This window comes from Cygnus atratus, chromosome 15 (assembly GCF_013377495.2).
Source record: "Cygnus atratus isolate AKBS03 ecotype Queensland, Australia chromosome 15, CAtr_DNAZoo_HiC_assembly, whole genome shotgun sequence".
Classification (NCBI taxonomy): domain Eukaryota; kingdom Metazoa; phylum Chordata; class Aves; order Anseriformes; family Anatidae; genus Cygnus; species Cygnus atratus.
The window spans coordinates 8,059,660-8,087,333 of NC_066376.1; the positions used below are offsets into that span (position 1 = coordinate 8,059,660).

At 42.2% G+C, this 27,674-nt stretch overlaps 1 protein-coding gene across 7 annotated transcripts in view; it reads right to left on the bottom strand.

The window, feature by feature from the left end:
• EEF2K (eukaryotic elongation factor 2 kinase) overlaps positions 1–27,290 on the bottom strand; it is a 30,951-nt gene extending 3,661 nt beyond the window's left edge. The window contains exons 1-18 of one of the 7 annotated variants that reach the window (XM_035549250.1): positions 27,066–27,290; positions 20,206–20,530; positions 18,314–18,364; positions 17,667–17,767; positions 15,788–15,848; positions 14,874–14,911; positions 12,026–12,197; positions 10,018–10,167; positions 8,063–8,195; positions 7,201–7,328; positions 6,419–6,620; positions 6,114–6,181; positions 5,270–5,347; positions 4,381–4,443; positions 2,974–3,108; positions 2,402–2,590; positions 1,881–2,005; positions 303–481 (exon numbers count right to left, since the gene is read on the bottom strand). In XM_035549250.1, coding sequence (XP_035405143.1) covers positions 303–481; positions 1,881–2,005; positions 2,402–2,590; positions 2,974–3,108; positions 4,381–4,443; positions 5,270–5,347; positions 6,114–6,181; positions 6,419–6,620; positions 7,201–7,328; positions 8,063–8,195; positions 10,018–10,167; positions 12,026–12,197; positions 14,874–14,911; positions 15,788–15,848; positions 17,667–17,767; positions 18,314–18,364; positions 20,206–20,451 — 2,119 coding nt within the window. In that variant the 5' untranslated portion in view covers positions 20,452–20,530; positions 27,066–27,290. Of the gene's footprint in view, positions 1–302; positions 482–1,880; positions 2,006–2,401; positions 2,591–2,973; positions 3,109–4,380; positions 4,444–5,269; positions 5,348–6,113; positions 6,182–6,418; positions 6,621–7,200; positions 7,329–8,062; positions 8,196–10,017; positions 10,168–12,025; positions 12,198–14,873; positions 14,912–15,787; positions 15,849–17,666; positions 17,768–18,313; positions 18,365–20,205; positions 20,531–22,210; positions 22,503–27,065 lie in introns of those variants that run through there. The other 6 variants (XM_050713926.1, XM_035549251.2, XM_035549252.2 and 3 more) reach the window with 6 other exon arrangements.
• Between the last annotated feature and the right edge of the window lie 384 nt (positions 27,291–27,674).

Consider the following 27,674-nt stretch of genomic DNA (forward strand, 5'->3'; position numbering starts at 1 on the left):
CTCAAAATACAAGCAGCAACCTGCAGCTCTGTGGCTTCGCAGGCAGTGAAAGTTGCTTGCTAGCCACTCAGCATGTCATACGATTGGACCAGGCACCACCCACTACCCTGTCATCAGCAAAATCTTTTTTCACCATTTTCAGCCTTACATCACCCAGTGTCATTACAGCTCCACCTACAAATCTGAGGGTACTGACCCTCTGGACATTTTGTAACAGCTGAATCAGGAAATTAATTTTGGGGGTACCTGCTGGGGGAGAAGGAAAAGCAGGATTACTGATTACAGAAAAAATGCAGACTTGCCTGATCTCTGTGGATCCTTATCCAAGTGGAACCCTCCTGTCATCAACATTTCTGCTTCCCTGGCCAGGAGCAGATACCGGGGCTCATCTTGAGTGCCATCATATTCACCTCCCTCGTCATAGTCAGTCATGTTCAGGGCAGCATTGTACCAGTACAGTGCCTCCTTCCAATCCTGTGCTCTAAAGTTAATAATCATTTAGAAGACAGTTACCTTAAGAAAAAAATGCACTTCGCACTGGAGATTAGGAATTCCATTTTGCACTAGATTCTCAGAGTCTTTAGTGGTCTCCAGGAACACGAGTGTTCTCATGGAAGCTCACAAACTGCATTGCAGCGCTATGTCATTATGCCAAGTGAGGATGGGGTCACTTTGTGCAGTAATAACAGATGAGAAGTTATATGAAGTTTCTTGCTGAACTCCTAAGCAAACTTTCATTACTAGTTATATGCTTTAGGTCTGGCATTTCTGTTTCTGAAGATAACTGATTCAGAAATAAACTGAAGTCGCAGAATTTGTTTCATATTTTAAAAATAGCTACTTTTGCATTGAAAATGCTCAGTGCACTTCAGTGAGAAACTTAACATCATTTTGAATCTCACAATTGCCAAGAGGCTCACTGTTGTGCAAAACAGAAAACAAGTAAATAACAAACACATGCTACAATACAGAAGTAGAAAAATTGTTATCCTTGCTTGTTATATTTGTACTTAAGGCAATCAATATTTATCCATTTTTTAAAGACTCATCTGAAAGGCTAAAAAAAATCAAACTAATATATTGTGTAGCCTTTTGGCAAACTATGATCTACTTGTTAGTCAAGGTGCTGCTCCTAACCCTCCTATCAAGATAGGAGTGCTGGCTAAACTACGAGACTTACTGAGGTAAGTGCATTTTTAGACTTCACAAAACTTAAAATCATACTTAGTTAAAAGTAGTATCCTCAGCTTTAAGACCATGCTCCTGTCAAATCTCCATTTCTACTTTTATTATGCGAAGGAATGGAAGACTAACAGTGACAAATACTTCATTTATGTGACTGCATCTTGCCTATGGCCAGTTTATGACTTATTTATCCTGTTCTCTGGGTTCTTTCACAATTTAATTAGGAAAAAAACAGACCACTTTTTAAAAACTGCTTTTAAAAAAAATCACTAAGGATGAGACATGGCAGTTGGAAATATTTCTTACTTATTTTTAAGGTACTATTTCTCCAGGAGAACCTTGTGTTAATTTCCCCCCCAACTCCAGGATTTTCAATTATGCAACTCCCACTGAAATCAAGGGAGTTTTATCACCAACTTTAGAGCAAAGAAAACCGTTCACCATAAGGAACTCTTGGTATGAGGGCTGAAATCAAGCATGTAGGTGGACAAAATATGGATGCCCAGTAGCAGAAATCAGGTCTCTGATTTTCTTTGTGTTGATGTATCATGGCCTAAACCTTTTTTTTTTTTTTATTCATACCCGAGTTAAGTTTGAAGTAACTCCAAAATACTGTTCCACAGCATTATGACATAACAGCTCTTCATGTGAAAGGAAGGTATGTACAAGTTAGGTTACTCAGTTGCGCACAGTACCTGTCTGAACCAAGATTTACACCCGTATCATATGCTCTTGCTACCAGGATCATGGAAGGCCGGTCTCCAGCTTCTGCTGCTCTCAGCAAGTAGTCAAATCCTTTTTTTCTGTTCTCTTTTGTGTCCTAGTAAAAGAGACAAAACCTCTAAAATACATGCTAAGTAAAATCATCCCTTCCTCTAACACTAAACACTGTTTCTCCACATCTGTAATGTCTGCAAGTGTTTACTATGTCTGAGAAACAGGCCCAGCCATGAACTGCTGAGGAGCTGAATAGTCAAGATCACTCCAAAATGTTTCCTAAAGGTATGTAGTGACTTGCTCACAAAATTATGAACAAGCAGCATTTTTAATTCTTTTTCTAAGTCCTTAACTACAAAGTCACCTATTTTCTCTGAAGAGGCTACAGAACACCTAACCGTCGTTTTTGTTTTATCTCCATTTCCTCCTATTCTTATATTCTTTTTCCAGGGGAACACAATTCTGGATTTTGTTTTTTTCTTTCATCTTTCTTGTTTACCTCCAGAGTAACCTCGGAAAGAATGTGATGTGGCAGCTGAGAGCACATGAGTCCTAACCCAACGATGGCTTCCAGCTCCCCACAGTCTGCAGCATGCTCCAGGTGAAACAGAGCTGACTCCTGATCCCATTCTTTGTCTTTCTCACAGAAACGTCCAGCCTCATGGTAGCGAACCATGGCCAGGTGAACCTAGAATGCAATAGTACAGGAAAGATACACAAGTAGTAAGTACAGATCTGATTCTTCAAAAGCCCTGTGCCTATGCCTCACTTAGGCACAAAGTACTTCTCCGAGGTGACTACTTAAATCTAGTTATGTATAACACTGCAGAATCAACAGCAGGATCCTTGCCAAAGGAGCCCAGATATTGCAAGTCCAAAAGCAAACGGAACACATGGGTTCCTGAGCTTAGACATGCTTTATAAAATATGATTAGGTGACAGAAAACTATACACTTGTTATGTATTTTCACCTGCACAATTAATTCATGCAGGGAAGCACCTGTAATAAGTAATAAATACAAGATCTCTTTTTTCCAGCTGGAAAGAACAGAATTACTAGACCCATCCTACCTTCCCAAGGATTGACTTCCCAATTTTCTTTTCAAGTTCTAGAGCATTAAGCCTCTGAATTTCTTGAGCGACACAGGATGGTCTGTGGATGTGGACTCTGGAAGAATTGTAGAGATTCCATTTCTCCACACTGATCTGAAACATGGGATATACTATTATTTCTATTCCAAAATTAAAATTTACTTATTATTCATAAGGATTACCACCCAGAAATCAAAGCCTACATTAATACTATCATTTATTAGTAAATACTGTCATTTAAGATATGGCTTTCAAAAGTCACGTTAGCAGCTGAATAAGCATTTGTGTTTCTTCAAAGAAGAAACACAGTGAAGCACACTACAACAACAAATATCTTCCTTAAATGACAGCAGCTAAGCAAAGTAGCACCTTTAAGTTATGAATCAGGAAATAGGTACTTACAAAAATAAGTACCTGGATAATCACATTGCAAGCACTAAGGTTTCCCATGCACAAAAAATTAAACCCATACTTTTCTGGTCAGAATTTCAGTTAAAAATATTTTAAATGCTGCTTGCATTCAACAATTCTAGAAGAATGAAAAGTAACAATACACAAGATGATAGGCAGATACATGTATTGATGTTTCTCAGAATGACCAGCACAAACAAGACCAAACAACTTTTCAGCCTCATGTGTGGATGAGAAGTACTAGCCAAAAAAAAAAAAATCCTATCAGAAAGTAAGCCATTGGAGGTACACACAAAAACACAAAAGGGAAAGCTACTGACACAGAAATTCAGCCTGTTAAAGCTGTTTCAATTTCCTGAAGCCACAATACATAAACCACTACAAGGAAATTCTGAAAAGCGTATCTAATGAAATTATTCATTGCTGTCAAATTTTTTTTTCCTTTCCTTGCAAAATAGGATTGCTTAAGTTTATAGCCACAGAAACTAATTATCACAGAAGCTGTATTTTGCAAAATCATAGAAGTATGTCTGTTTTTCTAGCTTGGTTAGATATACAGTAGAGAGAGCCACTGTCACATATTTCAAATACTGCAGGTTTTGAAAGTCTTATCCAACCATGTATAAGACAAGTTGAAAAAATAAAGTGCAGAAACAAAATATCTAGTTAAGGAGAAAAAAATCCATAGAACTACAATTTCAAGTGAGAAACCCAAGCGGAATCCCTAATTTACATTAGGGACCAATTACTGAGGTGACAATTTATTTATAGTTTTTCTTTAATGGAAAAATAAAGGCAAAAACAAACAAGGAAAGAATGTAGAGTGGTTAGTTGTTATAAACAGACATTCTGCAACCGAAAAGAAGCGAAAATTGACATCTGATTTAGTGATGTAATATTAGACAGCAGATGAGTGGAACAAAGGACAATCTGAGTGGTAAACTCATTGTCTATGAACATTTCTGCTTTATTTACCCTTGCAGAGCTTCCCAAACTGTCTTCATCAGATTCATGTCTTCGGTTGTTGTTTGAATGGCCCTATGTTAATGTAAAGATTTGCATCATTTAATTTACAGCAACTGATGCATGCCAGTTACCCTTCTAGACTACTCCTATCCAGCAAAAATAATGGAGACAACGATCAAAATAGTTTCCAATGGATTTTCTTCTCTCAGTGGTATTGCAATATAAAAAGGAACATGCTGAAACAGTAAAGAATATGGCATAACCAGGCTTTAATCCTGTAAACTGTATATTCCATGACAAATACCTTGCCAACTCAAATGTGACAAGGTGTATCCTTGGAAGCAACATTCTCTTTCCCTATCTACAAATTAAACATCTAGTTAAGGTCTTCAGGTAAAGAAACATTTCTTGAAGTTTCTACTTTAAATGAGTAACCAACTGTGCCCCAGGAATTCTGAAGTTGCATGTTATTAACTGAGAACAACACTAAGTTCTGTTCATTAACCTCAAACCATATAAAGTCATAGAAAGTAGAGAGGTTAAGTGTGTCTGAAAACAGGTCATATTCATGGATTCAATCTGACAAGAAGCTGGCTATTAATCAATGTTGCTCAAATGCAATACAGAACACTTCAAAAAAACCATAAACCTACAACATGCAATCAAATGTAATGTTTGAAATTAAACTCCCCATTACAAACAGTGTTTTTCCTGTAAAAGTGTCATTAACATTCACAAGAAGAATAAGTAATTTTGCAATGTGTGGGAGTTTCTTTCCAATTGTTTTTTCCATTTACAAAGTCTAGATCAAAAGGGATAAAAATGAGATTCTTCTGTGGAATCACTTCAAGTATGAACAGAAGGCCTAATTCTGTTAAACCCACATTGAGGTTCTTACCCTCTCTCTATGATCCAGATCTTCTAACTCACTTCTCTTTTCACTGGGATATCCACTGTCTCCACCATTTTCAAAATCCTACAGAAGATTAAAAGAAAGCATTGCAGCATTAGGACTGCCCTTTGTAAAGATCTCAGCTTGACACTTCCCAGAGAGCAAAACTTCTGCTAGGTTCAATGAGGTACGTTGGGATACTGGATGAAAAGGATTACATGTTGTGCTGACAGGCAGGATGGTACTTAATGATCCAGAAGGCACTGTCCAAGTTCATGTTCCTTCTTAGATACATAAAAAAAAATAATCAAGGACTTGCATACTTGATCAAACCCAGAGTCCATTTAATGTTGTTTTCAGTTGTAGGCAGTTAAAAGATAATGCAATTAATGGACAGCCCCTGGTATTGGGGCCCTGGAGTAGGAAAAATCTCTTTGTAAAGGGATTATTGCAGACATATTGTGGTCTCCTCTGTTGAGGTTCTCTAACATCCCACAGTGTAAATATTTGCAGAGACCTAATCAATGGGGGTTCTGTTTAGCCTTCATACTATCTCAGCTGGCAAAAGTACCCAAGACACAACATGCAGGCAGGGGAATAGATACTTTAATTATCTGTTAAAATAAACCAGATGCAAGTAAATTTCTGGAGAAAAAAATAAATAGACTACTGTTTTAAAATAAAATGTTCTTCCATTATTAAAAACAGCAAATCCATGCAGGTAATGTGACATGCAGCACTGAAAGCAGGCTGAGAGCCTTCACATACTCTTTCTGAACAAAGCTTTCCAGCCATCCTTCGAAGTTCATTAATCAACTGCAATCTCATTTTCTGTTGGAAAGACACTCACCCTTTGGTTATCAAGCTGATCATAGTCTTTGTGAACCAAGTTATCTACTTCATTAAACACTGGCCAATCTAGGAAGCAAAATATATGCATCTTATTTTAAGGATAACATGCTTGAGAATAAAGCTCTAGATGCCATCATCTTACTTTTATCAGTTATTTTACAAAAGCATCCCAAAGAAACAAAAACATTAATTATCTACACAGGAGTACCTGATTAAATACAATATGCTGTGTATTTAAAACCTATTAAACAAGTCACCTCCAAATGTTCTGGAACCCCCAAGTTATGTATGAGGCTCACTCACGAAGCATTTCCATCTTTTGGCTGTGAGGTGTTGCTGAAGAAGGAGAGCAGGGTAGAGAGTCAAATGCCACATCGCTCATACTCTCATCTCCAGAGTTTTCAGACAGACGGGACAGCAGAGGAGGCCGACTACCAGAAATTGTTCTCACCCGGCTGCTGCCACATTTTTCCTCTGTGCCACGTAGAATTGTCTGAGCAGATTCCTTGGCAAATTAACAAGAAAATCTTGTGAATAATGCTTCACTGTATTCTGAGTATGCTACACAGGCCAACATGACTGCTTATTAGGGGCCCTCTACAAGAGTGGGGGTAAATACACACACGTATACATAACTATTTGCTTTGAGAAGTTCTAGACCCCAACAAAATATCAAGTCCTAGCATCATTGCAAAGAGAGCTCTGTTTAGGATTGAATTTCATTCAAAACGTTCCACCAAATCCGTCTCACAAATATCAACTGAAGCTGAGGTCAGTTAAAGACAAACAGCTCTATTCTTTATTCTTCCTGAATTAGTGTTGTGACCTGCAAAACTTACTAATGATTTCAGCATTCAAAGATCAACTTGGTCCTAAATGTGTCTTGCAATATTCCCTATTATTTAAAGTTACAGCATGAATTCAGAGCCAAGTGTGGATAAGTCAACTTTAAACTGCTGTATTAGTGATTAATCTGCTTTTATCTGCCACATCAATAGAATATTAGAGTTTTATTTACAGGGCTTTTAAAGTTAAAATAAATCAGCTATACTGCTTAGCTACACTTTTTTCCATCAAGCACTTACAAGCAATTTGTTATTATAATCCAAGGCATCCTTCTCTCTGGATGAAAGATCAAATGGTGCAAGGCCCATGCTTTTGCAAATCTTGTTGCAGGAGTGAGAATGAAAGAATAAGGCCATACCTCGAACACCTGCGGCATTGAAAAAAATATTGAATAAGCTTTTTACTCAAAGTTTATATCATGGCATACTTATTAAGAGATAGAAGTCCCAAATAATTTTCTAAGAAGCTAAAGGCAAAGCTAAAATGAAAAAAAAAAAGTTTCATAGTACAGTGCTCAACCTACTTTCATTTTCTGTTTTAAATCCTGTAAGTGCTTTTTAGTCTTTCTGAAAGACAAAGTGAAAGTAGCCTGCAAATTCTTCAAAAACTACGTATGCACAGAACATAATAAGCCAACATAAGCCAACGAAACTAGACGCATTGTTAAGAAAGAAACACGTGCCTAAAACTGATCCTGCTTACAAGACTTGTCATGTCCTATGAATTACTTCACGTATGGACACATGGAGCTTTAAAAATATGCAAAACTTACCTCTCTATATTCAGCAGTATCAATTCTTGCAACACAGCAAGGAAATTAAAAGCAACAATCATTCTCACATCGCAGGAAGCTACTTAATTTCATTACTTGTCTGGTCTAATAGTAGGCCAGCAGACACCAGCCAAGATCAGCTCCCATTTTAAATCTGCCTGTATGTGACAACTGCCCTGTTCAAGGACTGCTTACAATAGAAGTTCCGCAGCTGTTTCCAAGGCCCTCAGAAAAGTGCCTGCTTACTCAGCCAATAGCTGCTAATCAGCATGCAGCAGGAAGAGAAAATAAACTTCCACTAGCTCAACAAACAGGATAAGTGATTTTACCTAGGTTGCCATCTCCAAAATCTGTACCACTTTCTGTATGTATCTGAGGGTCTGTGTAAAGATCTCCGACCCCTTGGATATCAACAATAATGAGCTGATGTCCTGAGCGCTCAAAGGTGAAGTGACTGAAGGCCTGCAAGGAAGCACAGGAGATGTCTGAGAAAATTCACCCTTGAATTACTGAGAACAGCAACACTTACTGTGACCACTTACAAATGGCCAGCGAAATCAGATAACCGCACTAGCGAAATAGAACTGGTATGAACATCATGATGAAAATGGTAAGAGACTAAAAGGATGTAGTGGATTTTTATCCCTACATATACACGGTGTTTTTTTATCCCTACATAGTCACAGTGAGATTACACTTTCATATAAGTCCTGGTTGATTAGCTCATGTGAAATCATGCAAGTCAAGCAAGCAGAATTTGGCCCCCAATTTTAAGCGAGGGCAAAACAGAAGGACTAACAGCCCCTGGAAAATTGTTTTTACTAAATACTGCCCTTCAGACTTCATCAGAATATCTAATATTCTATGCAGTGGCTAAATTCAATATTAAGAATTTGCTGGGGAAGAAGTAATTGCTCCCCAGGGTCCAAACTGGGAAGGAAATTTCAGATGCATCTACTAAATACAAAGGAGCATCTGTTGCCTCTGTGGCATTGCTTCTCCAACCTGGTCCCACCCAGAGAAAGGCTGAAAGAAGTAGGGTGAAGGGCAGCAATGGGAACATGCAGCGTGGACTGCTCTATTCCTCCTTCCAGTACTGGACATCCCATTTTCCACTACAGTCTTCACCTTAAGAAGGGGGGAGCAGGGGGTGGAGGGAATAACAGTGGGCTCTGGAGCCAGAGCAGAATCACTTCTGCATAAAAATCCTGGCTGTGCCTGTGAATCAACAAGCTCTGCAGCCATCGGACACTGCTTCCTGCTGCCAACAGGCAAAGCTCTGCCCCATTTTGCAAAAGGAAAACATGAGCATCCCCTGAATTCTTCTTCCACTATCTGCCTTTACATTTGTGTATCAGATGGTGAAATGTATGTTCGTACTCTTTAAATGCTGCGTTCCAAGAATCAAGTATAAAAAGCCCTTTTCTTTGGCATAAAGCTGAGACATTAGGATATTCTGGGAAGGCCTCCAAAACAGTGCTGCCAGGCCTGGGGGAGGTGAGTGGTGGTGATAGACAAACACATGAAGTGTAGCAAGTCTCACAGAACACTTTGTTCCCAACTTGTGAAAGCACAGCACTGAACATAAATGTTCTGCTTACATTAAGTATCATACAAATACCTTAAAAATAGGGGAAAAATGAAAATAACATAACCCTCATCTCCCAGTTAAAAAACAAAACAAAAAACTGTTTTGCTATGCTGACCACTTCACATTTTTTGCCAGTGTTTTAAAAAGCTCTGTGAAATACAACAATTCCCAATCACTTTAAAACTGTAGCTGTATTTCTATAAGCAATCTCAGATTCACCTACTCAGAGGTTGTATCTGAAAAACACAAATTATTATATGTAAATGTGCTAGATGTTTGTTTACATCAGTTAGGTATCTACCACTTCCTTTTGTGTATTACTCTGAGGTAACAGCAGCCTACTTAGTACATAATACATGAGATGTCTTCCCTCTGCTTTAACCTGAAGAGAGTTTGAAGAATGTTAATGCCTGTAATTATAACTAGAGGAACAGGGCTTACAATTTCTGAAGAGTATTAACCCTGTTCAACTAAACTAAAAATCAACAGACGTTGAAATGCGATAAAGAAATGCTCAGCACTTGAAAAAGCAGACCCCAAGTAAGGGGAAGACATACTGCAAAAAGAGAAATTAATTTGGCATTGTTCTAGAAAGGCTGCCGTTTCCTCTCTCAGCAGTAATGCAAGATCTCTGGATGGAGCCAACAAATTGCTTGCAGCAGACTCTATGGAAAGCATTAAACAAAGCCTCACTTGCGGAGTAAGACGAATGTTGTCGTCTCGCACAAATCCAGAATTCGAGTTGTATTTGATGTATTTGCCCTCAATGTAATGTTCCAGATGAAAGAGAGGCTTTCCAGGTCTGTTCTTCATTTCAATAATACAGGTCTGTACTATATCCACCTGGGAAGGGAAGAAAAATAAACAATGACTAACAGAATACTGTCTTCAGATTAATGTGTGTGAATGCTCCAGCTGTGAAAACTTTGCCAGCAAAAGAAGCCGAACAATTGCCAAGATATGCCTGTTTAACAAGGGGGTGGAGGAAGAGTCACGTGCTTCTTAGGTAACTGGGGGGATTTCATAAATTAAAAGCAGTCACTTCAACACAGACAATTTCTGCAAAAAATCCCACTGAAAATTCTTTAGCAAATGTCGCCTTTCTATGTTATTTCCTTGGGTACCTTAGGAGTGTGCTGCAAAAAGTCTATATCCAAACAGCAAAACATACAGTAACTACTGCACAACTTGTAGAAATGCCTCTTCAAAGGAGGACTGAAGACCTTCTACCATTCAGGTATTTCTGTATCTTACCCCACCTCAACACAAAGACTATCCCAGAGGCACTACTAAAGGAGAAAGCATCACAACTTTCATGTTGTTTACATCTTTCTCAGGTGGCATTTAAAACTTCTAGATTCCTCTCTGAGCACTTCACCCTATGTCCCATCTTGCTATTTTGTGACAGTTGTTAACTAACCCTTGTACAGAACGCAAGGCACATAGTCCACAAATTCAGAAGCACTTACTACTTTTGACTATTAAGTTGTCAAAGCCCCCACAGAGGCATACATTTTGACTCAAGCATCGTGTCACATCTCACACATCACATGCAGTCTGTGGTACAGCCAAGAGCAGGACTCAAGTTCCCACAGCAGAAGCACAGTTCCGTCCCAATGCTTGCTTCCACTCAACTGAAGCCACAGTCCAAGTCAGGCATTCGCTACCAGCAGCTGATTAAAGCAGCTTATGTATGTTGATACATACCACAGACACACTGAACAAAGAGGAGAGACCGGCTGAGAATGCACAACAGTTGAAGTCCTTCATCCTTGTATTTTAATTCTTGTCTTTTAACAAGCTGATTGCTGCTGGAGGTGGTTTTGTCCAGGACACAAAGACCAGCTTTGACCAGCTGCTATCCAGCTTACCGCTATGGAAAAGTGCAAAGCTATGCTGGCCACATTTACAAGACTATACAAAATGCTTACCATGGACACCAGAAATATGACCCGCAAAAGAGCAGAACCCCTCCTCCCAAATCTTATGTGTTTATGCACATCCCTTGCAAAGAGGATGGGAAATTCTCTTGATGCCTTAAGCCTGGTCTGACACCCTAACCACCTGGCAGTTTCATACATCTTAATGCTTTGCAATTAACACAGCGTGCTGACATTGTCACTGAGTCACCTAAAGGAGACAAAAGGTACAGCATCTTCATTTTTTGGAGAGTTCTTGACCATTCCTCAGAAATCTGTATTTGAACAGCTTCATAAAGTTACCCAGGTTCCCAGCTCTTCTTAAAATTGCTAGGGAGGTGTCCAAATAGGCTTACAAGACTTAAGCAGCCACCTCACTGGAGCACTAACAGTTAAATGCTTACTGAGACTGCTGCAGGCAATAAATAGTCACATCTCTGGTTATCTGAAAAGCAGCTGGGCAAATATCAAAAAGAGCAAGGCAAACACCATTTTATTTTGGTCTTCAGTCAACAGCTGAGAACGGTCAAATATTCACAAGCCCACGTGACTAATTTTGGATATGCAAAGCAATTTCTGCATTTACTTCATTAAAAACAACTACCATTTAATGGAAAACACAGCAGGGCAGAAGACTCAGCAATTAAATTTAATAGAACATGAACAACTAATCCTCTCTAAATACATCTGAAACCTATCTAATAGAAGAGCAAGACCGAATTTTTGCATAGCATGAAGTTTTGCATAGCAAAGATTTTGCATAGCAAGAACTTTGAACATACCTGTTTTGGTGGTTTGTGCCGATTGTACTCTTCTCCCCAGAGTTTTGCTTCCATCTGAAGTCGGACATCCTCAAAATATACCTCCCGGCCTACGCTCTCTATGTACTGCTTGGCAACATAGTTATAGGCGCCTTTCCAGTTCTGCGTGTGTAAGAAGTTGGACAGCTTTTTCCTGAAAGACAAACCAATTTCTGATGAAAAGAAAACCAGTAATTTTAATTCAATCTTCCCCTTTTCTTTGTCTCTGTTGACAAAGCCAAGCCATGGGATCAGGATTACCCTCAGTCTGGATTGGATCTTATGTTATGTACCAGATATTCTATATCAAAAGCGAAGCACGGGTAGGGAGCAGAAGAAAAATCAACATCCCGTATGAATGGCTGGGTCTTGCCAAAGTGCCTGTTTCATTTGACTGCTGTTTTTACTTTGAACTTCCTCCTTTTCTGATTTCTTTTTCCCTCTCCACACCCAGAAAAAAACAGACTGAAGGGTTGCTGCCATCTCAACACCCTGTTCCACAGCCAGCTATTATTTTATGCAGAAATGAGCAGAGGGAGTGGCATTTCAAGCAAACTGAGGGGAGACAAACCTCTCCTATAAGAAGAGCAAACTGCTGCTTTCTCAACACACAGGGGTGAAAACTATTCAGTATCCCCACTGTTCCCAGAAAGATGAGTGCAGATGACAGCTCTTCCTCTGATTTTAACTTTTGTTGATGTGCAAATCTTTAATCCACAGATCCCTCAAGAGTGAAGAAAAAAGACTGACAAGAGAGGATCTGCTGGCTGCCAAGAAGTGGACTAAGCAGTGGTTGTAGAAGATGCCAACATTCAAATCAAATGGGGAAAAAAATGTTACCAAGGATTTCAAAGCAGTCAGTCTTCTTTCCCAGAGCAGCCACACCAATTTATATAGGACACACAGGGAAAGGAGGTGGAGGGGAGGGGAAGTGCTTTCCAAGCGACTTAATTCAACAGAGAAGCTGGCAAAAAAAGGATATTAAAACCCCTCTACTGTGGCAGCAGTCATATTGCTGGACACCAAGACAGACGAGAAGTACGAAAAATAGTACCTAGAGTAAGGCACGGCTGGCTACTGAGCAGTTCTCCTACTCTGCTCAGTGACAAGCAATGGTTCTGAGCTTTCCTTGGTGCCATGGCAAACTGAACATTTTGAGAACTTAGTAGCAGCAAATGCTCATCCCTCCCACTCCTTCCTTCCCTCTCTCACTCCCAAGACCTCGGTAGAGAGCTAGAAGTGCACAGAGGATCTAAAGGAAAAGCAACTGCAGATAGTCTGTCATCCTGCAGGGATAGACAGCCACTGTAACAGAGGCCTTGGAAAGAAGGAACAGGTAAAGTAAGAATTACAGCTATGATTTGAAACTTTTCCAGTTCTCTGAAGAAACAGATTTCTCTCCATAAAACAAGCCAGCTCATGTGCTCTTCTAAAGCCAACGCTGTCTGCATTTCACTGAGCCAAGAGCAGCTAATGCTGTCAATGCAATGACTAAAGACTTGCAGAGTTGCAAAAATCTAAAATAGAGCTCCAGATGGGAAATATCAGCACACACAGAGTTATGGAAGACCCAAGAGCAGGAAGCTGACACAACTTGTGTACTTTCTTTGTACAATAGATTAAGCCACAAGGATAACCTTCTGTCTGTGTCACTACTCAAGATATTCTGTAATGTTGAATTTGGTCATTCAGAAACAAGAACTAAAAGCAATGTCAGCAGACTAGGATTTATTAACGTCCCAGGCTTTTATACTGCTGTTATCTATCTGGCTTTGTAAGACCAGAGCCACCAGCATGAACCGATACTGAACCAATACAAAACTGAAGGACTGAGAGACTACTTTGCCCCCTTTTTCCCTCAAAGTTCAAAGCATCATGTTACTGTCATTCAGGAATCTCTCTTCTCAGAAGTGAAACCAGACCTGAAATGCAATTCCTCCAGATTCTGCAGCTGCAAAGAAGGGGGGAGGAGGCAGCTTAAACACACACACATTTTCCAGGAAACATTCATCTTCAGAGCCTGGAAAGGGTGGAATGCTCTACTTGCACAAACCGATTCATAGCCAGATGGTGATGCCCACAGGCACATTTCCTAACACTCTCTGAGGATAAAAAAGTTCCTCCTCTGTCTTCTCCCACACTTCACCATTCTGGAAAGAATAGCTATTAGCGTTCAAACTCTGCCTTACTCAGAACAGGATGACTGGTACGCGTGATCCAAAGTAAACTGTGCGAATAGCCCTCTTTACTGAGGAAGGCCTTCTGAGTTGAGATTGCATGATCTCAATTGTTCTTCCCCTTTTTCTGTGCCTAAATATGGGCCTGAGGTTGGCCTTCAGACTGCACACACAGTCTCATACCAAATTCAAAGACATTATAGCACACTAGGAACCCAAGAAAAATGAAACAAAGCTGCTGCTTCTGTACTTTTATGAGTATTTTGCCTCCAAGAGATGGTGGAGATAGCATTAATCTATGAATTGCTAACTGAAAGGCTGATTATACTTGCTGGAACCAGGCACAATTACATGTTATCCATCCCATTGTGGTTCCAGTAAATGATATGGACTGGCTTTTCAAAGCAAGCCCACTGGATGCCTGCATCACACTCACTTATGTTTCCCTTAAGACAATGCTCTGCTTTCTATACCCTACTCCCTGTGCTGCAGATGGAGTCATACAAACAGGAATAAGCCCCTCAGCTGTGTCTTTCAGAAATGCACAGCAGGGAGCTAATGGGGAGCTGCACTTTACATGATTTCCACATCCATGAGAAATTCCAGTCACCACAAAAGAAAATAGTGCAAAGATAAAGTTAGCAGACACTTACGTTCTGAAACATTCTCGCATTGCTCCACGGCCAAAAGGCTAGGGAAAAGAAAAAACAAAAACCCATCATTGTCATGTCCACAAAGTTCATTTCTATCCAGTAAGAGACACAACCACGTCCTCCCCCTTTATACCCTGGAGAAAGCAGTTCTCAAGCAGGAGCTATGCTATATCTCTACCCTTAAGGAAAACTGAAAGCCCACAGGCCATTTAAAACAGGAATTTTGGGGGAAAAGACATTGGGAATAAACTTTCTTCCTTGATAGCCCATCAAGCAGACGTTCTATGGCTTCTAAAGATGCCATTTAAATTCTCTCTCCAGTTTGGAATCAGCTCTGTTGCGACTGCCTAGTGCAGCTGGCTTCAGACCTCAAGGCCTCCTCATTTTGGCTTCCACACAGGATATGCCACACAGAGCAGCACTGCCCCAGACATCAGATACTACATCAGAAGCACAGAGCAAGGTGACTGCAACACACCAGCAATCCTGTGATTTAACTGGAAAGTGCAACTAGCTTCTACCCTCGCATACCAAAACTTCAGTCTGTTTTCATCATAAGACCAGAAATTATTTGGAAGCACACAAAATAGTAGGCCTATTGCCAGGCAGGGAGATGAGGCCAGCAGGAAATGGGAGGGCTGAGATGGGAAAAGACATTTTTGGGAAAGAAACAAATGCCTCTAACACTGCTGATGGGGAAGGGCTGACTCCATGTTCTACTCTATTCAGTGGAGAAAAGGCTGCTGGGATACCAAAACATTATGGATGAGCTGAAATATTAAAAAAATAGAGGATGTAGGAGAATAGAAGAATCAATACTTTCATATACGAGACAAATGTTTTGCTGCCACTAGTCAGTAATAAGAAGTGACAAATTTGACTGCTAATAAAGATGAAGGACTGGGTGATCTTACTTGTGAAGCCATCTTGATGAGAACTTCATCTTCAACCCAGTTCCCAGTAACTGCATTGTACCTACAAAATCAGTAGTTAGGATCAGAGTCATTTAGGTTGGAAAAGATCATCAAGTCCAAACATCAACCTAGCATTGCCAAGTCTACCCCTACACCACGTCCCTAAGCACCACATCTATATGACTTTTGAATATCTCCAGGGATGGTGACTCAACTACTTCTCTAGGCAGCCTGTTTCAATGCCTCATAACCCCTTCAGTGAAGAAAGTTTTCCTAATATCCAACCTAAACCGCCCCTGGCACAACCTGAGACCATTTCCTCTTGTCCTAAAGTTGTGCCTCTTAAAAAGAATGCAGAGGGAACGCAAATCCTCCCATCCCAGGCACCTATCCTTTCTCATCTCCAACTGATGGCTTAAAAGTCCTACTGCCACTCTACACAACTTCTAATCTTCCCACCGTGCTTTTGGCCTCCTTTGGTGGTTAGTTCTTCAGGTGGGAAAGAAGAAATATTTATAGCTCTTCAAAGGGACATATTGAATCCTACGGATGATGAACAGACTGCTGCCGAAGCCAAACTTTTGCAACACTACAAAATAGGCCTCATCTGCTTTGGCATTAAATCTCCCCTGTGATGCCTAGGCCGCACACTGGGGGCAGGAACAGCCTTACCAAGTTTACATAAACCCGGGCCTGGCATGGGAGCTGCCACGGGACTCTTGTGGATGCGAGCAGAATGCAGCACTGGCTATGGCTGTGAAAAGCAGAGGGGCCAAAAACTGCACAACATTGCACCACGAGAGGAGCATGCCTCTGCACAACCCCCTGCTAATATAGAGTACAACTCTGGTTTCTCCCCACCCCCTTAGCTCCCAATACAGTAAAAGCCAAACTGAGAACCACAGTGGCTGAGTCACCACCACATGACAGTTCCAGCTACCTCCCCCACCCTGCACCGAGCACTTCATGCACAGACACCCCAGGTACACCCCATAAAGTCTGCAACACCCCAGTCTGCAGCAAGCAAAAGGGAGGTGGAAACAAATATTAAAGCCATCCCATTTTAATGGGGTATTTGAGCAGTCCTAAACCAGTACTATCACTTGAAGTATTTTAAAATATGCGAACTATTTCTGGACTGTGTGGCTGACCAGGGGCAGATGCTGCCTATGTGGAAGAAGAGCACTGTGTGACTGTCATGAGATGGGAAGGGAGGCCTCCCCAAACACTGATGCTAAGGGGTAATTAACTGGCCTCTAACTCCTACCCGTTCCACCCAGAAACCTGTGTCAGTAGGGTAAAAGTTTTGGCAAAGCCTGTGCTAAAGCACTGAGAATAGTTCACGGGCCAGACTCAGTTTCAGCACGTACACCATTCTGAGCTATTCTGGGCTTTATAAGGATTTAAATTCCAGCCACATGCAGCAATACTGCATGGAGAGGCAACAGTGAAACTGCTATTCTGGGAAAGGCACAGAGTGCTATGTTGCTTTTTTCCTAAACTATTTAAATTTTAAGTACTCTGCCTCTTTGTTGGAATTTGTTTCCTTATTAGATTAAGTTTACAGAATTAATAAATCAACTAGAAAATATTTTTTAGCCTTGTTTCCTGTCTTTATGGCAAAACTCAGACACTACTTGGGTGGGAGAGAAAGAAAGAACCTGATACTGGTTTGCTGAAAGGTTGATTTCTTGAAAGCATGCAGTATTTAAATTAATGCAGTATTCCTGGGAGATTCAGTTAAGACACTCATTTCGGACATTATTGAAAGGTCTTCAGCCATGTAATTACACATATTCTGTAACGCACAAACACAGCCCTTGCAGAAAACATCAGATTCTGTTTCAATTCAGCATTGAGAGCAGAAAGACGTACAGACCTGTAGCGAGTGGCATGTTCTGTCTCAATGTCCTCAAGATGAAATTCTGCCCATGGATCAGGCATGTGCTTAGCTTTCTCAATAGCATGTTTCCAGGTTTCCTGAAGAAGATACAAACTGGCAGGTTATTTACAGAAGACCACCCTGATATTTTATAGTTTCAAGTATAATGAAATAGATCAGAAACATACAGTATCAGGTTTCAGTTCAATTTGCATCATCATAAAGTTATTGAGAACAGAATCTGGTCTAGTATACACCAAATATAATTTACAAAGCCTGCAACTTTCAAACATCTCTAACATATGCCACAAATAACAAACAATAAGCCACACGTAAATGACTAATTCACTTTTGCTGGTTTGATTTTTAACTTTCTGTAACTAACAACATATGCTGGCAGTGTAAGCAAAGACTATCAGCAATAGAGCAGTATGAAGGAGGAAAAAATGTTCTGAGGGCCTTGGGTATTACACACTGTGCTCAGCATAAAATATAAGAAATTAGCATGTTGTAATCTTGATGACTTACGGGCTGAGGCAAGCAGTTCTTTCAGACAAAATGTACAAAAGAGGGCCATAAAAAGAAAAAAGAAAAAAACTTAATTCATCTACTATATATGGCGTTCGCATTTTGTTTTAACCTACCCGACTACGGTCAACCACAGAGCCGTGCTTAGAGCGATGCTGTGTGTCATTCTATAGGACGCATGAGAAACATAAAAGTAGGAAAACACATGTGATAAGACAATTGATTGACAAATAGTCTCCTCTCTCTTTGTTAATTAAAAAAATAACTTTTTTCCACTTAAAAACCACTTTTTGCTTTAATTCCTAATTTAAGGTAATTCTTAGAACAACTCTTTTTGGTAGGTTGGTAATTTCTTATGGGCAAATATCAGTTAAAAGTGTCTTAATAACTAGCTAATTAAACATTGCTGAGGACTGTTTAAAGGCAGAGAGTTAGCAGTAACCCTTCCACCTGCATTTCATCAGCAATGGCCCATACTGTCATCAGCTTTAGGGTCTGATAGGTGGATTCTAACCAGACCAGGCTGCAGTGGTTTAAGATGCTGTCAGTCCTGGCTGGCTGCGTCACTCTGCATTGAAAGCCACCATTTTGTGGCTTGAGCAATGCACGGGGCCTTGCCTGCTGCACATCTGAACCCCATGCACCTTATCTGTGATACGAACAGAGATACCAGAGCAGGTCTCGCAAAGCCCAAAGCAGAGGCACGCACCGCATTCTGCTACCCCTGCTGCAGGACTTGAACTTCTAGCAGAAGCAGCGCAATAGCTTAGAAAGGAGGAAACAATTGCAGTTTTAGTCCTTATCAGTTTTTTCTCTGACCACGTGACTAAGAACTCCAATATACTCCACAAGCCTAGAGGCAGGTGTTGGAGTATTAAAGGCTAAGCTCCCTGCAGGCCTTAACTTGCTTTAAGCTTTTAATTTGCATAGCATAGCATATGTTAAAATCTGACCCCGTGTCTATACTGAACTTCTTCTCCTCACCTTCCTTCAGAATATGTACATTTTAATGCTTTTATTAACTAGCTTTGGTAAAAATCTTACTGCAGACAAAAGTTTCACTTTTATTGGGTTATTTAATATGTTAGCTGACTGAAATAAACCCTCTGACATCTCTCCAGAGATAAAGCATGCATTAGGCATAGCCAAGACTTCAGAGCATCTATTTCGTAAATAATGTTTATAATAATAAACATATTAATAAAACACAATAAATCTCAGTCTGGAGAAAAACTGAGGGACATGCCAGTTGAGCACGAACGGTGCATGCTTTGGGTATCTAACCCATACAGTGACCATCAGTTCTGTTTCTGAGGCTTCACCTCCTGCAGGTTCTCCTCCCTTTGCCTGGCCCTATCCGTGCAAAGGGAGCAGAGGGGGACAGGGCACACTGCCAAGGAAGCACCAACTATGGCCCTTCGACCTCTCTGCAGTACCGTGCCGTTCACTTTAAAAATGTCAGATGCTGCTCGAGTGCACCGTCAGGAGGACTGACAGTGTGACACTTCATGCCCAGGCACAGGAGCCAACAAGTTAAAAGCTCCCTAACAAGCAGCTATAGCCCAAGGACCTATCATTACAATTTTATCATTCACAATTTTATTTGTCCAAGTAAAAACACTTGGAGTTTTTAACTTACTTGGCAAAATCCAAAATCAAGTATCTTCTGGCAGGCCCCAATTTAGCTTACAACAAATATCATTTTTTAGATTTCCCAATCAATGTGTTGCTTTTTCAGTAGTTTGATCATAATGGCAGTGAATTTTCGCCTGGATTCTGCTGCCTTTGCAGGCAAAGATCTCTCACTGAACTAAAAGGGACAGTAAGCGATTCAATGGCAGTGTGAGACTACTGGCTTAATGGAATTAACTGCAGGTCTGGGAAAAAGAAATTTTATTTTTTATTGAAAAGCATTAGTTAAAAGAAGTGAAGGAGTTAAGAGAGCATTTCTCTCTCATGCTGACTAAATAAAAACAAAATCTTACCAAAGGCTGGAGTCAGCACTTACCTTAAAGCTAAACGAGTTTCTAGGAGAAGAGCTGGAACTGTATTGTTCAGTTTTTGCTAAGTTGCTATAATAATTGTCAACTTTGATACTGGCAGACTTGTTAGAAACTGGATCATCAGTTATTGGGCAGATATAATAATTGTCTTCATCATCACTATCAGCATCAAGATAATTTCCAGAGTTCACTTTAGTCGATCTACCATTATCAATCCCTTCCATACGAAAAATAAGGTCCTCGTCTGCCATGTTTGCAGGAGGTTGCTTTAAGTCCTGCAATGATTAAAGCAGCCACTATTCCAATGCACATGCAAATGGAGGGAAGAAGCTGGGTAGGAGAGAAAAAAAAAAAAGAATGAGCTATTATTAAAAGAACAAACCATGCATGAAATTGATGTCAGCATGCTGGCAGAAAAAAAAAAAAAAAAGAAAAACAAATCTCCATCTGGCTGTATAAAAATAATCCCTGAGTACCTACACGTGGTTTTGATCTCCTCAGTACTAGATCTGGGTTTCCAGAAGGCACTCAGTTTATAAATTGCTCCAGGACTGAGAGAGTAAGATAACCAAGCGCAGAATAATACTACAAAGTCTGAGGGACCGCAAACACCACCTGATGCCTATGGGTGATGTGTGGTAATCTCATCCTCTGAATGTTTTTATTCCTTGTCTCTCAAATGCTGAGTTCCACAACACCAGCCTTAGTAACTCGAGGAAGTTTTTCCTTGAACGGTACATAGTTATTTCTCCCAGGGGCAGGACTTTGCACTTCCCTTTATTAAACTTCATGAGATTCCTGGCTGCCCATTTCCTGCCTGCTGAATTTAATGAACACTTGCCAGTCTTCTAAGCGCTCCCATCACAGTGATCCTTATATGCACTTCTCCATTCACCTGCAACAATCACTACCAAAATAAGGGCTTCCAAACGACGGTACAGGGAGAAAAGGATAAAAGGAAAGGAGTAATTTATTTAGAGAAGTTGACAAGAGCAGATCCCGCTATATCTTCTTTATTTGAAAGGTGCAGCTAAATCCAGCTACTTCTATAATCAATAGCAATTGGTATATGGCAAAAAAAAACACCACCACCACATTTTGAAGGTTTAAGGTGTCCTCCCACCAATTTAAATTTGCCCTATGTGATATCCTCCCCCTGCTCCAAATGCTTCTACAGCTCCCTACTGCAATATAAGTCCATTTCTCTCCAAGAAGGCTATAGCCCATTTGGGTTATTTTCTTCTAATGATCTGCATTATTTCAACAACCCAGGTAACTGCAGCCAGTGAAACAGAAGACAATTCAAAGCACGCTGGATTTCAGATTTATAAAGACTCTGCAGGGAGAGCACAATCCATCACTGCTGGGGCTGGGAACCAGCCCGCAGTAAATTCCCATAATCCAACTCAGCATCTGCTTCACACAGGTCAGGCACCAGCTAAAATTACAACTGCTCTATTTCCATCGCATGGAGCTGAAACGAAAAAATATTCTTCCCAGTTAGTGGTTCTCATGATTAACAAAAGAGGTTAGAAGCTCAGCTATTTCAACTTTTTAGTAGCTTCCTCAATTCTGAAAGAACAGAATAGGTAAGGTTTGCCTTCTTCTGGCTCCTAGATCCAAAATGAACTAAAGTAAAATAACAGTTTGAAAATAAAAATTAGCTGTACAATGCAAGCAGGTCCTGAGTTTTTATTAAAACCTGCTCAACTATTTCTGAATCCAGAAGGTGACATTTTAGGTATGCATTTCACTGAGACTTTTTGACACATTAGAGTAAATGATGTTGGGTTAAAAAAAAAAATATGGGGAGTTCCAGACTAGTACCAGAACAGCAGCTCTGCAAAAGTGCCCATCTCACCACAGCTTTTCCAAATCACCAACACCACTTCCAGCAAGATGGAGCGCAAGTGCTGTACAGCCCACAGGTGTGACAGACGTATTATAACAAACAGGCAAGTCAAGGGAGTGTTTTTCCTAGAGCTCAGGTTCTACCAGCCGCGATCTCACCATGGGAATGTGCTCAGCAGCCTCCGCCCGAGAAGTGGTGATGATTCAGCAGAAGTCAAACAGAAATAAAACCCGGCTGCCTCGCTTCTTTGCACGTTACCAGCCATGCCAATGCAAAGAGGCTTCCATCCTTTGCCACTCACAGCCCTGGGGCCGCAGGGGTGTCCCCACTCCCCTGCTGGAAGTCTGGAGGAGATGAAGATGGGAAGGCGCAGGAGGGTCTTCAAGTGCCTCTTTTTCCTTCAAACTCTTGTGCTTTTCCTGCCGAGCCTGCTCATGCTCAAGCTCCTGCCTACAGAGGTATGGAGGAAAGCACGAATGGCTGCACTGCAGCAAGGCCACGGTTCATCTAACACCAGCTGCTGCAAAGTAAAGAGCAAAGAAACCTGCACAGAACATTGATCTGCCCCTACTTACATGATTTTCTAATTGCTGGTAGGGGGGACTTCACACCCTTAAGTTTTTCATATTTTCTCAAACACTGTTCTCTCCCTCCAGGTTTCAGAGGCACTTCCTGAAGTCCCCTGGGGATAACACCTGCCTTGGCCAAATCTGGTGGCTGTCTGTAACAACACCCCAGCCACATCAGCAGCTCAGGCCACACTAAGGAGAATAAACAGACTGAAGTGAAACTACTTCTGTGCCATACACTTCTGCCAGTTGTTTCTTTTAGCAAGAGTACAACATACAGCTGATTCCCTCAGGGCCGTACCCTGCTTGGAGCTTCTCAGGTCACTCCACAGTTTCCTGGTACATTATCAGCCAGCCAATGCCAAGCTCTATCAGCAAACGCAACCACGATGGAACTGGCAGCAAGCACAGTCCAACCCCGACTCTCTAAAACTCACCAAAATGCAATGCCTGGGCAGGAGGCCCACGGGCACCACCCCAGCACAGCCCCTTCCACACGCCCCGCAGTGAGCTGTGGGCACAACCTGACACCCTCCAAGGAGGACTGGGCTACTGCTTCATTTTACTGTACATCCTTCTCCAAAAAAGTAACAAAACAGATATACAAACCACATCATGGTCCTTAAACTACTGTCAGGGCTTAAGGGTATTATTCTCTGTGAAGGAATCAAAAACTGGCAGCACAGGCACAAGCTTCCAGGCCTACTCAGATTAAAGGGAATATTTCCTCTGCCTCCTATATAGCAAGGATTTTCTCCTCCTTTTAGCTATAATTATTCACATCGCTCTGCTGCTTGAAAAGCAGGAAGGGATTAGATGAATACAATAATCATCCAAATCTTCACACAGATTTAGCTGTGCTTAAACAAATATTTGCTGGCACTTCGGATGGATGCTGAGAGCATATTACTGTCAGGTCTGCCTGTTTTGTTCTTCATTAGAGGGCAAAAATAAACTACACAGAGCAGCATATCTTGGTTCGTTTCACACAATATATAAACTAAAATCCTTTTGTCCCTGGAGCTTGGACAACTACAGGGATCTGAGCTTCCCACACATTGCACTTGATTAGTTCTCAGTACTAAGCAAGTCTCAGCCTTCCTGCCGACAGCAGCCTAACAAATATCATGTGTGTGTTACAAGCCGGAGAAATGAGACGGGAATAATCAAAGCCCTTGGAGGAGATGGAAGTCTACCTGGATGCTCTGAAAATGCATGCACTTACCAAGGAAAGGGTTAGCTAGTGTTTTCAAAATTTAGCCCTGGAAGTTTAAGGCCAGGCTGGATGGGGCTTTGAGCAACACTGTCTAGTGGGAGGTGTCCCTGCCCGTGGCAGGGGTTGGAACCAGACAGCCTTTAAGGTCCCTGCCAACCCACACCACTCTGTGACTCTACCTTGGCTGTGCAATAGCATACAACTTGAAGCAGACACTTCGTTCCAGGGTAACCTCACCCAACCAGCTCCATCAGGGATTTTCACATGGTTAGCCTAAGGACAACTGCAGAACAAGGTTTTCAGCTTAGTTTCACTGCTGTTCCTCAGCTCTCTGCTCTTCCATCTCGAGAAAACAGTGCCAGATACGTACAACTCCCCAGAAGCGTTCATAGCTGCAGACCTTACAGCACAGCTACCAACAGATAGTAGAGGCAGAAGTGGTGACTGAGCGTACGGAGCCTCCTCCAGCACCATCCAGGGCTGGTTACTGCTGGTCTGATGGAGGCAGCGCTCCTGCAGCTTAGCACTCCATCTGCCTCGGGCAGCACCAGCTACAGCAAGCCACTGCTGAAGGTCTGAACTCAGCTGGCTTTGCAGTGAAGCAGCTTTGGAGCACTCGTATAATCTTTCTTGCAAAGACCACGTGAGAGCAGTCATTTACGGACTGAGGCTGTAGCCCATTACTGAAGGGGAAGGCATCCTCAGTTGCCCCTGCCATTTTTACTGTGACTGTCTTACCAGAGGATACCAGGTATTGGAGAGCAAGGCGTGTGGTTGGCAGCGTGCACAAACATATGTAAAATGATGCTTCAGGCACTGGACTGACTCCAGGCTGTCCTAGATGAGCATTGTGACTCTCAGCTGCTGTCCCACACTCGTTTCTACTACTGCAGTCAAACACACAACACAGCAGCAGAACCACCAGACAGACCCTCAGTGTCTGAGGGGGAGCAGCAAGAGGAATGCTGTTGCACGCAGCAGAGATTGCAAGCGTTCACGCTTTCAGTGACTTGCTGCGTAAATGGAACATCATTGCAGTAATCGTTCTGTATTTAAAACTAACAGCATTGATAAAAAACTCAGTTTTTCTTGGAACCACGTTTCTTGTAAAGGACTCATGTTTACTTTGGAAGTGTGTTTACTAAAAATTGTCCTCATGGTACATGCTCTTTAAAACAGAATTCCATAACCAAACCTTAACTACACAAGCACTGCTCTACATCTCACAGTTTATTTGTTCAAAAGTCCTACAAAAATGCCTGAGCTTCATTCCATGGCTCATATTCTGTGCTGCTGCCTTACGGCATAAAGCCATGCTATCTAGGGACCGCCGTTGCTACTGCTGCAATGCTTTGATCGTTTAGTCCCTAATATCCGTGACAGAAGCTTTCCTTGGGCTAAGCAACAAAAACAGTCACACTGCACTGAACCTAGCCCACAAACCTTCGTTAGCACACCTAACCTGTAATTTAAACCACCAACTCCATTCTATTTCAAAAACATGTCCCATTTTTTAAAATCAACCTTGTACTATGTGATTAAAAATGCAGAAAACTTAAATATAGCCAATTATTAAATCAGTTCATGTCTCTATTAATTTTGGGCTTTTCCAATGCATGTCTGAAGTGTTTTTCTCTTGACATTATATTCAAGAGCCACACTACCAGCAGGGGAAGGTGAGTTGCAAGGACAATATGTTATGCTGTCAAACATAGTGCATATGCAAACATCACCAGAGGGGAGATTTCACATCACAGTGCTGGTAATACACTGCTTATTTTTGTATGGTGTCTGTTGTTATGAAATGCTGCTGGTTTGGCAGGGCCCTTGAGCAAGACACCACAGCAGCCTCAGCATGGAAACCTGCTTTAATTCATCCTAAAGAGGTGAGGGATGGGAAGGCTCTAGTCACAGAAGAAGGGAGAACTGGAGCATCCCCAACTACTTCTTAGGGGCCGCCCCAGCTCAGACACAGTCCTCTGCACTGCTTTAGCACAAGGCAGGGGAACAGAGGCTGCTCTTGGACAGAGGGACTCCAAACTTCTTTTGTAGAGTCAGCATTAAAGCAAGAATATCTGTCCCCTCTCCCAGGTATAATACCAAGTTCTTTTGGTTTAAACACCACATCAGCTACAGCCACCAAGCAGGATACCTGTAACAGCAACAGGCAGGCTGTTTTGGAAGGAGAAATTGCTATTTCAGATTAACATTCTTTTAAATCACCAATTTGAAATTTAACCTAAGCAACTCTAAAGGCTGCACACCTTACAAAGAATGGTTGTTGTTGATCGTTAGGAACCATAGACAAAGCTATGAAATGTGTTCCAGAACAACCCCACTGGTACATTAGTGTCCTGCAACACATCACAGAACTGCTGCGCTTCCAAAGCACGTCCCCAAACCCTGCAAACCAAATGCCTACTGCCACCTGCACTGCACACCAACAAGAAAACAGGTTCAGCGAGTCAAGGTAAGAGCTCCAATAAGAAAAACAAGATTATTTTATTTTTAAAAGATGGCTCAAGTCACCAGGTACCTTTGACAAACCCAGTGTCACAAACTACGGACCTCCTAATGAGAAGCCCCTGCTCCAGGGCCTTCCAGTGCATGGCCGCTACACAGGTGGTGCTGCAGCCCACATCCAGCTACAAGCCCAGCTGGGACAAGGTACTGCATCAAACAAAGTCTTGGACAGCAATGGTGCAAGATTCACCAAGCAAGTGGGCGAGTTCACATGTGGCAGTTCAGAGTGCAAAGCCCCTGAGACTCAAGACCCTGCGGCACACCACAGCTCCCAGCACCCAAGGGGTTGTTGGCGCTGAGGTGACTCCTGACTGCAGCCCAGGCTCCTGCCAAGCACACGAGCCAACACTACTGTGAGGTCAGCCAAAACACTGGAACACAGAAGGACAGGAAGGGAACTTGCAAGTTACCATCAAACCGCCCTTCCATTTCCATCAACAGTTTTGTTATTTCACTTGGCTTTCAGTTCTCCACTTCAAATCCACCGAGCAACCACCTAGAAACGCTGTTTCCCCTGAGCAGCGCTCAGCACCCCAAGCCGTTTGCCAACCCCACGCTGAGGCGGCCGGACACCCCGAAGCCCACCCCATAGAGCTCCCTGGGGGCGTATCGCGACAAAACTGGTGCCCCCAGGCGAAAAGGAAGGAGCGAAAACACGAAAATACCGGACTACCGCTTCCAGGTCACCACAACGCGAGCACGCACCTTGTAACGACTCCACCCGGCCACGAAGCTGCTCCTTTTCTAACGCCGGCTGTTCTCACTCCTTCTAATCACCCGCTCCGCCTCACCCGGCCCCCCACGGCACCTACCAGGACCCGCAGCCCCACTCGCCTCGGAGCGATCCCGGTGCCAACCCGCCGCCGCCCGGCCCCGCGCAATCGCCCTGAGAGGGCAGGCGGGAGGTGGGAAGCGGGCCCGCCCCTCACTGACAGGAACCGCCCGCCCGCCCCGCCTCAGCGCCCCGGGCGGGCACACTGTGCCCGCCCGCCTCTGCGCTAAAGGAACCGCAGCTAAACTGACGGGAGAAGTCTACCAGATACTTTTTTTTTTTTTTTTTTTTTTGAGAAAATGGTGAGAAATTGAGGGGAAAATCCCAGGTTCGCACCGTTAGGTGGTAGAAGCAGGGGGATCCTGAGCCTGAAGGGAACAGGAGGGAAGGCAGCTGTGCTGGGAACCAGCGCTTGACCAGGAACCACCACAGCTGATGACAGGAGCCGCTTCCCCATCCCCTTCATTTCAGTTTTCTCGGAGTTTGGATCCAAAAGGCAGATTTCATGGGGCAGAACCCCCAGCCTGCCTCCCCCCCCCCAT